This window comes from Rhinolophus sinicus, linkage group LG14 (genome assembly GCF_036562045.2).
Source record: "Rhinolophus sinicus isolate RSC01 linkage group LG14, ASM3656204v1, whole genome shotgun sequence".
In the NCBI taxonomy this organism is placed as follows: Eukaryota; Metazoa; Chordata; class Mammalia; order Chiroptera; family Rhinolophidae; genus Rhinolophus; species Rhinolophus sinicus.
Window position 1 is genome coordinate 52,359,253 of NC_133763.1, and position 10,669 is coordinate 52,369,921.

Below are 10,669 nucleotides of genomic sequence, written 5' to 3' on the forward strand. Positions count from 1 at the left end.
GTTGAAATTTATATATACATTCAATAGAACACAATTTTAAAATTAAACTTTTAAATAAGCTTATGAAATTCTACAGAATACAGAATTGTACACCTGAAATCTATGTAATTTTACTAACAATTGTCACCCCAATAAATTAAAAAAATAAAATAAAAAAAATGTTTTAAAATTACAAAATTTAAAAAAAAGAAAAGAAATTCTACAGAAAATGACAGTACTGAGACTCATATGCATTGAATCTATAGGTCAATTTGGGTACAAATAAATGGGAAAACATTCATGTTCACAGATTGGAAGACTTAATATTGTTAAAATGTATATACTTTCTTTGCATTTTTCCATTAACAAGAGGTCTTTGCTAAAACTTGGGGATTTAGACTCCGTTTGGCCACCCTTTGTTCTGCCCACCCTATTGAGCCTTTCTTTGTACCATAAGAAATCCTGAGTCCCAGAGGGTTAGAAGTGGTGCCCATGACACTGAGATCGGGAAACAAGCTCCAAGCATGAAAGAGCCTCCTAGAACCAATAAGGAGGGTCAAACTGGGGATTACGACAACCTGGGAAGTTCACGTTATATTGCTAAGAAATACAGGGTATAAGATCCTTTTTGTCTCTGAGGCCTGAAGAAGGGGAGAGTGCAATATTACTTCATGGCTGCTAGTTGGGAGCAGGACGATGTGACAAGATGGAGGAGGGTTGGGTCAAGTTCCAGAGCTTTCCTAGAAGAGGAAAGAATCCCCTGTGCAGGATAATTCTTTTCCACGTAAGCTCCCAGTTGGCAAACGTAGGGTGCGCTAATCAAGTGTCTGCCAGACTGCACTGTCCCTTCACTCTGCACACTCACATCTGTCTCCTATTGGACTGTGAGTTGTTCTAGGGTCTGGTCTGGGTCTTAGTCATTATTGCATCCTTTCCCACTCACAGACCTGGCCCCTCGTCGGGTCAGGGTAAATGATATTAACTTGATATTTGACTGCTAACTTCAATGCTAGAGGTGGTGTGTGTGGTATAGATACTGACTTCCTTTACTCTGTAGAAGGTGTGGTGAGGAGACACGAGGATGGAATAGGACGTGTGTTAAGACCCAGCCTGACGTCCCTACAAAAAACTACATCTGGGCATTCCATCCCAGGGATTTCTTTCCTCTGGTCTCCTCACCTCCACCCAAACTCCACAAAAGGACCAGGTACATGAGTAAAATGCTCCTAATTCCTCTAGGCCCCTGCCCCACCCATTACGCACATACTAAATCTTAGAAATATTATTCACCCCAAAGCTACCAGACTAGAATTTTGCATGCAAAGAGGGAGTATGACAAGTGTTGAGAACTGGATGAGACATCAGGACACCAGGAAATGGTGGGGAAACCCCTTTGGTTACCTCCTGCACAGGCTGAGCCCAGGATAAAAGGACCCTGCACTCTGGGCTTCTTTGCACACTTGAATCACTGAGGCCTGGAACAGCCTGGAACAGCCTGGAACAGCCTGGAGAGCCAGGTGAGTGGGAGGCTCTGCTCTGTGGGACAGGACGCCCTCCAAGGGGCCACCGATGGGTTCCCACTGGAGGGAATGAAAAGATTGTGTAACGTTATGGGCCGGGGTGGGATACAGAAAAAGCAATCAGCAATAGGAAGAGATAAATAAGCAAACCAGACCAGAAAATAAAGACCAGGTGGGAGAGGCAGAGAGCAGGGAGGCGTGAGGTAGAGTGCAACACAGGAAGGCAGGGTGTCCTCCAAGTCAGGGGCTGGGAAACTCAGGTCCATGGGCCAAATCCGGCCCACTGTCTGTTTTTGTAAATAATGTGTTTTGGGCACACAGTCTTGCCCCTTGGTCTACCCAGCATCCATGCCGACTTGTACGTAGTAATGGCAGATTGAATAGTGGTGACAGCGTCCATTTAACAGGTTTAGCCTCACGTGTTTACTACCTGGCCCTTTTCAGAAAAGGTTTACCAACTACTGTTCTAACAGAAGGTAATTTGAGATCAACGTGATTAAAGGTATAGATGAAAACGCTCCAGGTCAGCCAAACAGATGTTGGTAAAGCTGTGGCCAGAACTTAGCTTTCATAACCCCCAAGCTTTGTTCTCTCTTATGCTGCACCTTGAATATTCCTCGTGTGTCAGGGTCAAGCTTCCAATCCCAGGCGGTGAGCCATCCAGCGAGGACTGGAGCGGGATGCCTGGCGGGGGTTTCCGACTCACTTGGACTCTGCCCCAGTTCTAATTCTCCCAGACAGTCAACGTAAAGGGGCATTAATATCCTTGAAGACGCAGTGATCAGCTTGAAAGTAGTTAGGAATGAGACAGAAAGACTAGAGACGTTGCTGAAGAGGGCAGAGTAAGGGGAAGGCGTGCCTCCGCAGTGAAGAGGGGCACATTCCCAGAGAAACGAAGTATTCATGGTATCTGGAAGAAATCTCCCAACCAAACGCCCTGCATCCACGGGCCGTACAAAATTCAGCAGATGTTCTGTTGTCTCCCAACCCTCTTTCCGTCAAGCTGACTATTCTAAAGATATTTCACCTTTTCTCTTCTGGCACTTTCATGACACTTTCCAGATCTGTTCTCTCTCACTCTCCCTGCAGGGCGGGGAGGGGGGGGACGGGAGGGGGAGTACGCTCCGTTTAAAGGACAGGGCACCGTCCAGGCAGCAGCTCTCCAGGTGGGGCACACACAGCCACACTGGGCAGCTGTGGGGCAGCCCCCATGAAAACCACCTTTGTCAGCCACTGTGGTCCCTGGAGGCTTCTGTGGCATGGGTGGTCTTGGGAGGCAGTAAAATAAACAGTCACAGCATTGATATTAAAGAAAGAAGTAATAAGAGGCAGGGCTTCTTGGTTGCGCTAATTTGGAAATAATCTCCACTGATGTTGTCTCATTCTAAAGTGCTTTTCTTCTTTCTTTCAGTTTATCTTTAATCTAAGGAAAATGTCCTACCAGCAGCAGCAACAATGCAAAGTCCCCTGCCAGCCCCCTCCCCAGGTGCCTGTGCCCTGCCCTCCCCAGGTGCCTGTGCCCTGCCCTCCCCAGGTGCCTGTGCCATGTCCCCCACCCCCCAGCCAGCAGAAGTGTCCTCCTGTTAAGTGCCCCCCGTGCCAGCAGAAACACCTTCCTAAGCAGAAGTGACACCTCTGAAGCCCCCCTCCCCGACCTGCTCGTGAAGATGCTGTGCCCCCCTTGTCCACCCCCACCGCCTCACTTCCAGCAACAAGGAACACAAACCACCTAGAAGATGCTGCCTCCCTTCAGACTCAAGAAAAAAGATGCCATCATCGCTCCTGGCTTTTCCTTCCCGAATCAACGACTCCTCCCCGCTCCTCTCCCAGGAGACCACACGATTTCGTCCGAAGTGCCATGTTCTCAACACCCTCACTCCAGGCCAGACCTGTTCTTGGGGTCAGAACCAGGCGGCGTTTTTCCCCAGCTGCGGTCCCCTGTACCACGCTGCCCCCTGCTGGTGATATGAGATCACTACAAGGACGCAGCTTTCCACGCTGGGCAATTGGCCTTTCTGGGATTCGACAACGTTACAAAGGTTTCCAGGAGCAAACATGGTTGAAAATTTCAAACAAGAACACTGTTTAAATCAATCAAAAAAGTTCCAGAGTTCTTCACAGCACAACGACACACTCTTTAGTGACGGCAATGAGGTCTTGTCTGTCTTCCTCCCTAATAATTTCCACAACCCCTAACAAAGGGCACCCCTCCCTCTGGATCGTGAATCCAATAAAAGTATTCCATGCTCTGTGATGCCCCTGCTTCCCTGTTTGTCAATAAACAAATATTTATCCCTGCTTGTCGTGTCTCTGATCTCTTGCTGGGGCTGGGAGAAAGCCACAGAGGGACAAATCAGGGACTGAGAAGGGAAGCAAAGACTCAACGGGAAGTCCTTGGAAGGACCCTGGAGGCGATCAGTCACCCACTCTCAGGACCCCAAAAGCTCAGCTGTCTCCCAAGCCCACCTCTACACCCAGCATCCATCCTTTCAAACTGAGGACTCACCATGGAGGAGGGTGGAGAATGAATTTTATCTATTGATATTTCTTATATTAAAAATTAAAACTAGGGGTGGCCGGGTGGCTCAGTTGGTTAGAGCGGGAGCTCTGAACAACAGGGTTGCCGGTTCGATTCCCACACGGGATGGTGGGCTGCGCCGTCTGCAACTGGGATTGGGGACAGCGACTGGACTTGGAGCTGAGCTGCGCCCCCCACAACTGGATTGAAGGACAACAACTTGGAGCTGATGGGCCCTGGAGAAGCACACTGTTCCCCAATATTCCCCAATAAAATTGAAGAGAGAAAAAAAAGTCTTCCATTAAAAAAAAATTTTAAACTAAAATTTTAAAACACATTATACACAAGTAACAGCACACCAGCTGTCAGGATAATGATGTCACCATATGCCAGGTTGTTAGAGCAGTCTCCGGTGATAACAGCCATTAGAAACTCTCCTGTCACCCCGACTGGCTTTAACCAACCCCCTACCGCCACAATAGCAATGGTGCGAACCATCTCAAACCCAGAAGCCCGATGCTATATAACCAAATGCCCGACCCCGGCGAGTGCTCAGTCTTTGGGAACAATCCCACTGAGCCCCACGGCGAAATAAAGCTGTGTTCGCCCTGATCTCTGCGTGCCACTTGAGTTTCTCGGTCCTTGCTGTTTTCTGCAACAAGGTAGTTTCTATGTCGTTTCTACAATGTATTCACAACCACACGAGAGTGAAGAACTCAAACAACATATTCATATCACTATAAAAACAGTGTTTACTCACCGACCCCACTGAAAGCATCTTGGGAACGCCCATGATCCCCACATTTTGAGAACCACTGGATGAGTGGGTCGCTGCGGGGCAGGCCTCCAGGGTCCCTGGGCCTGAGACGACACAATAACACAGACGCGGAAGGACTAAGGACGTCCACCTTGAGTTTCAGCCTCCGTTTGCTGATGAAGCCAACAATTGTAACACTTTGGCACAACGGCCAGATCTCCATCCAAATAAATATGAGCGTCCAGTGGGAATTGGAGTTTGGACCTGTGCTTACCCAGGGACCCAGTCAGTAGTACCAAAACCAACCGTGGGGTCATTCCCCCAGTTTCCAAATGACTCGTTGGAAAAGAGAATCCCAACAACTGGAAGTCAGTAAACTAGCTCCCTCGCATTAGGTAAGGGCTACTAAGGCAGAAAAAGACAATCAACTCCCTAGAGCTCAACCTCCCACCCACATGGCAGATGGTGAAGACGCTCTCCTTCCTGACCCCACGTGGCAAAGAGACAGCAAGCCAACCTCCAGGGAAATACACCTCCTGGCTACTGAAATAAGGTATATAAAGGGAAGGAATCAGTTGTTTTCTGACTGTATCCTGGGAGTCCTGCTTCTTCAACAAGAATTACACGGAGAGAGAGAAACAGACAGAAAAAAAAGAAAGACTTGACCTGAAAAAACAGAGAGGGGGATCCAAGTGAAGTTACAACTGCTGACACGTGGAATTCCCTGGTCTGGTGGAACGTAGGGACCCAGGGGCCTGCAGGCCCACAGAGAGGAACCACTGAATGGCCTCAGCAAACGTTTAAATCACTATTGTTTGCCAATAACATTTACTCATGTATTAGCTCCCCTTGTTCCCAACTGAAATCATTCATTAACAAGTAGTACTGAAATATCTACTCTTCCTGTGAACACCACCAGGAACTTTGGCTGGAAGGCAGGGGGGAAGTGACGCAAAGAAGCTGGACTTGAGGGCCAAAATCAGAAAATGAGAGAGAGAGAGAGAGAGAGAGAGAGAACAGAGAGGTCCAGCAAGCCAAGGGATGACAAAGCCAGCAACTCCCTGACAAAAATAATAACTCCTGTGTAAGTGAACATTTATTAGGGGCTCTTCATATGTAGAACTTCGTTTAATATTCACAACAACCCACAAGCGGAGAGAGGCAGGCAGGATGATGGATGAGAGAGTAGGCTTTGCACTTACAAATGTACCTGGCATGTTATACGCGCTTAATATAAGTTCCGTATTAACATAGGTGTTATTACCATAGGTACTATTATCATCACAGTTCACAGATGAGGGAACCGAGACTTGACAGGTTAAGTGAATTACTAGGGCATCACTTGGTAAGGAAAGGCTGAAGGCAGGATTTGAACCCAGGGATCTCACTCCAGGCCCCTCATTCTTAACCTGGGAGCTTTGAAACCCACTCACGTCCCCTTCCAGCCTCTCTCCCTTATGAGACGGAGCCGCCCAAAAGGCCTGTTCTGTTTCTTCGCGGTAGCACCGTGCTGCCAGCCAACTGCCAACAAAACCCGAAGTCAAAGGTGAGGCCGATAGCTACGACACTAAATGTAACACTGCCAGGAGCCTGGACCTTTACAGGAGGCTTTTAGAGACTGAAAACATGATGGACAAGCGTCCTGGTGACAGTCCTTCCATTGAGTGGGAATTTCTTGAGCAAGAAATGGGAGAGGGAAGAAAAGAGAGAAAGGAAGGTGACCACAGCCAGACAACAGCCCGTAGGAAGCACTGTACCTTCTGACATCACTGTCACAAATGACTGCCTCCGCCAAACCCCGATTACTGAGCTTTGGCCCACAGTTGCACAGCAGGTAGAGCTGGGTCCCCTGAGGTGGGTGTGGGAACTGCTTCTCAACAGATTTGAAATGACAGAGCTCAAAATTATGGAGGAAAGAATCTGAGTAGAGAGGAGGGGGCTGCACCATGACAATGGGTCGCATACAAATTAACCCTTAGGGCAGGGGGCTAATTCTGACCCATCCTCCCCATTCATTTGGGTCTCAATTGCATACAATGTTCTTTATCCAGTGTGAATACCAAATAAACCCCATACTAGGATTCCCCACCCTCCCCAAAACCTCTCCTCTCCTCTCCCCCATCCTCTCTCTGGACCTGCTCACCCTCATCTACTCAGTAAACACATGTGGCGCCATGTAGCTGCCTACCCGTCTGTCTCCTTGTACCTGCCCCCAAAGAAAGGAGAGTCTGTGAGACGGATCCTTTCAGGGACTTTGTTAACCTTTGTATTTGCACCTCTTGTCTCCCTGTTTGGCCCCAAAAAGACAGCTGGTCAGCCAATGACAAGTAAGATTCCCCACGTGGGGGACAACTCAAGCCAGGCGCAGTCGAGTGGGGACCAACAGGAGAACATACGGGGTTCACAGGGGTGGGCACAGCCCCCCCACGTTCCCCTGGCTAAGGAAAGCCTCTGCCTCTGTGGCTGCCTTCCTTCCCAAAACCTGCAAGGGAAGTGATTCAATGGTGTGTTCTCCATCTATTCATATGCATATAGGTTTTGTCCCTTGGGGAAATTGAGACTTATGGTCCAGCTGCCGCAGGCAAGGGTGATTGGCTTGAATCAGTTTCCTATTATGGTGTATGGAATTCACAGATCCTGAGATTGAGAAGCTTTATCTCCTTGGCTTCCCCACCTAACTAATAAAAGCTAATGCGTTGGCCCTATTAGGTGCCCAGCCCAGACCCAGAGGCTGCCGGTCCCTTGGCCCCGTTTAACTCTATTCATGGCTACTGTCTTTTCTTAACCCTGTGCTGCCCTCGCTCCCCACAACCCTCGTGGTGCTGGACACGACACACGTTAGACTGAAATGAACACAAGGTCTCAGGTCTGCCCAGGTACAAGGGTCATAACCACTCACAATGCTGCCCGGCAACCACACGCGACATCCTCAGACTCAAACACGCCTGCTAACACAAGCCTGTTGTTTCCTCAGCTCCATAAGCACCGAAACACCTAGGAGTCACCTGCCTTCATTTTCTACTTAATTTCCGTTAACCAGCTCCCATCGGTTTGCCTCTCTGATAATGTCCCGCTCATCGACACCCTCTTGCTACCACGACCACTGCCTTCCGTCAGCCTCGGAGATTTTTATAATTTCTTTGAAACAGGCTTGTTCAACTTTCTACCGCTCCATCCCCCAAGCTACCTCACACGTCGCTGTCAGAAATACCTTTCAACATCTGAAATATGATCATATCACAATTTGAACCAAAAGTCACTCCTGGCTCTTCAGAGAATGGATGCCCAGATGAACTTCCTGGAGCTGAGTTCAGTGCATTATATGTCTGAGCCCCACTTGCCTTTCCACACGAATCTCCTATGACCACCCCAAACACACCCCTATTCCAGCCACAAGGACCCACTGGCCAGGACTCTGGAAAGGCAAGGAAGAAACTTTCTCAGAGCAAACCTTTCCACTCTAAGACAGGGTCTGGGGTTAACCCAGTAAATCAGGACCAGTCAGGTGCATCCAACTCGATTTCTTTACAATAGGCAGCGTTTACCTTGGGTATCAAGGGGTGGCCATTCCCTGCATTTAAAAAAAAATCGCAGTCCAACAGTGAATTAATTATAGGCAGAGACGTTGAGAATTAAATAATCCTTGGACTTGGGCCAGGGAGTGTGGGGCGGTAGAAAGAGGTTTCATATTAGAAAAATAGGGAGGAGAGGAGAGTCAAAATGGCTGTGCTCAATCCAAGGACACTGCCCTAGAAGAGGGGGAAAAGGGGCAAGTTCAGAGGAGTTAGAATTGGGAAGCCTGGGGGAGGAAAGAGAGACCCCTTTTGTGCTCCTAGCAATGAGACCTCCTAGCCTTCAAGTTCAGTAGTCTTTACCACAACCTGTTTCACAAGCACGAATTTTGAGAGTCCCAGGGAGGGGGTGAGATGGCAAAGGGGGTGACTGATCACAGCCCATTCTCCTGTTCAAAGGCTTGAGTTGAGCTGGGAGCTCTGGAGTCACATAACAATCACTACTTCATGATGTAGTGATGAGGTCACAAGTGGGGCTCCCCTTTCTCCCCACCCCTGGCTTTCTCAGAGCCGGGCAGAGGAACCAGAGGGAAAATCCACCTTCCCAAGCACAGCCATCCCAGCCACTTCACTCGACTACTTGTCAAGTTCACTACCAACACAAAGGGGTGAGTTGCATTTACAACTGGAAATGCCCCCCGTTTACCTCTCCTTTCCTGGGAGTAACCTACAGCACTCCCGGTGCTGAGCAGGGTTCGATGCTGGCTCGGTTCAGGTGAAGGTTTCCTCTGATTTTCCGTAGCAAGAACTGAGCTACACCTCACCTGAACGAGAGATTCTTAACAATGTTGGAGTTCAACTTAACGATCTGTCTCTCCAGAGAGCCATTCTGATTGTAAGACTAAACTAGATAAAATTTTATTTTTATATTATTAAAAGAAATCAAAGTGTGCCAATTAGATCCAACTTGCAAGAGACGGAAAATCCCTGTCTGTATCTAAGAACGCCAATGGTCCGCAGAGGAAGACCTAGCTCAGGGCAAAACTCAGCAGAGGGAAAAAGGAAGTCCTGCTTAGGAATCACATTCTGTGGCTCGCACATATTTTCAGAGAAATTAGAATTTCCCAGTTCATCTCCTCTCTTACCCTAGTCAGTGGGGGAAGAGTTCCTCGAGTGGCCCACGGAAGCCCAGCCATAGCAGCAATTCAACCATTTTCCCATCTCCAGTCCTCAAGTGAAGAAAGCAATTCTCAAGGTTTTGAAGGCTTAGGCTGGACACACAACTGAAAGAAGTGTCCTGGGTCCCTAAGCTCAGCAATATGCCTTCTCAACCCATCTCCAGAGCGATGGGGCAGTGGCCTCAGGGAAGATCTTTCTTGTGCCATGGATGCCTTTAGCAGTTTGAATCAAACTCATGGACTCTTCGGGAGAATGTTTTTAAGTGAATTAAATAAAATACATGAAGTTAGAGAAGACACCAATGATATTGAGAAATACATAGTTAAAGAGGGTTCTTATGGTTGGTGGGGTGGTTCCAGGTTCTTGGGTTAAGAACGCCTGCTAGGGGCTATGGAATGGAGACAAGAGGAAGTGAAAAGAATGGAGAGATCAAGAAATGTCACCAATCCACTACGAAAACAAGAGGATGGCCCTTAAATGAGAATTTGGTCTAAAGCCTGAACACATCCTGGGAAAGGATTTATTTATTTTTTCTGACAGTATTATTTTATGTTACTTTCAAGTGTACACTGTACTGGTTAGACATTTATATAACTTACAAAGTGATCCCCCAATTAGAATAGTACCCACGTGCACCCTACACGGTCACAACACTATCACTGATATAGTCTCTGTGCTGTAGTTTTCATCCCCATGACTGTTTTGAAGGGAGCAGGAAAGGTTTTCTTAGGAACAAGGACGGGCAGGAGGTATGAGTGGGAAGTCTATACTGGTCCTCTCCCACTTTGCAGGGTGGTCTCCTCCACACAACCTGTCGCATATTTTTTTGCAGGGCCCAGAAAATCAAGAAAGAATGTCGAGTGATGATAAAAATAAACCTAGTGAACCCAAGCCTGAGCCTAAGAGCTGTGACCCCGGCTGTGAACAAAAGTGTGAGACCAAATGCCAGCCCAGCTGTTTAAAGAAGCTGCTGCAAAGGTGCTCTGAAAAGTGCCCACGGGAAAAGTGCCCAGCGCCACCGAAGTGCCCCCCGTGCCCCCCGCCGGGCCCCCGGCCATGCACTCCGTGCCCTCCGTGCCCAACGCTGTGCCCATGCCCGGCTCCCAAGCACTGTGCCAAGCCCTGTCCTCCTAAATGCCCACCGCCCTGCCCACCCCCCTGCCCACCCCCAGAGTGAGGCACCAAGGATGCCAGCCTGCCCCAC

At 48.5% G+C, this 10,669-nt stretch overlaps 1 protein-coding gene across 1 annotated transcript; it reads left to right on the forward strand.

Annotated features, from left to right (window-relative positions):
* The first annotated feature begins 10,310 nt into the window (after nucleotides 1–10,310).
* Nucleotides 10,311–10,642, forward strand: LOC109435375 (uncharacterized). Its single transcript, XM_019713210.2, has one exon. It carries the CDS (start codon nucleotides 10,319–10,321, stop codon nucleotides 10,640–10,642), a length of 324 nt encoding a protein of 107 aa, XP_019568769.2. The 5' UTR covers nucleotides 10,311–10,318.
* Nucleotides 10,643–10,669: the final 27 nt, after the last annotated feature.

Excerpts from the sequence above, each read along its gene's own strand:
- LOC109435375 (XM_019713210.2), top strand. The coding sequence starts at position 10,319 with ATGTCGAGTGATGATAAAAATAAACCTAGTGAACCCAAGCCTGAGCCT.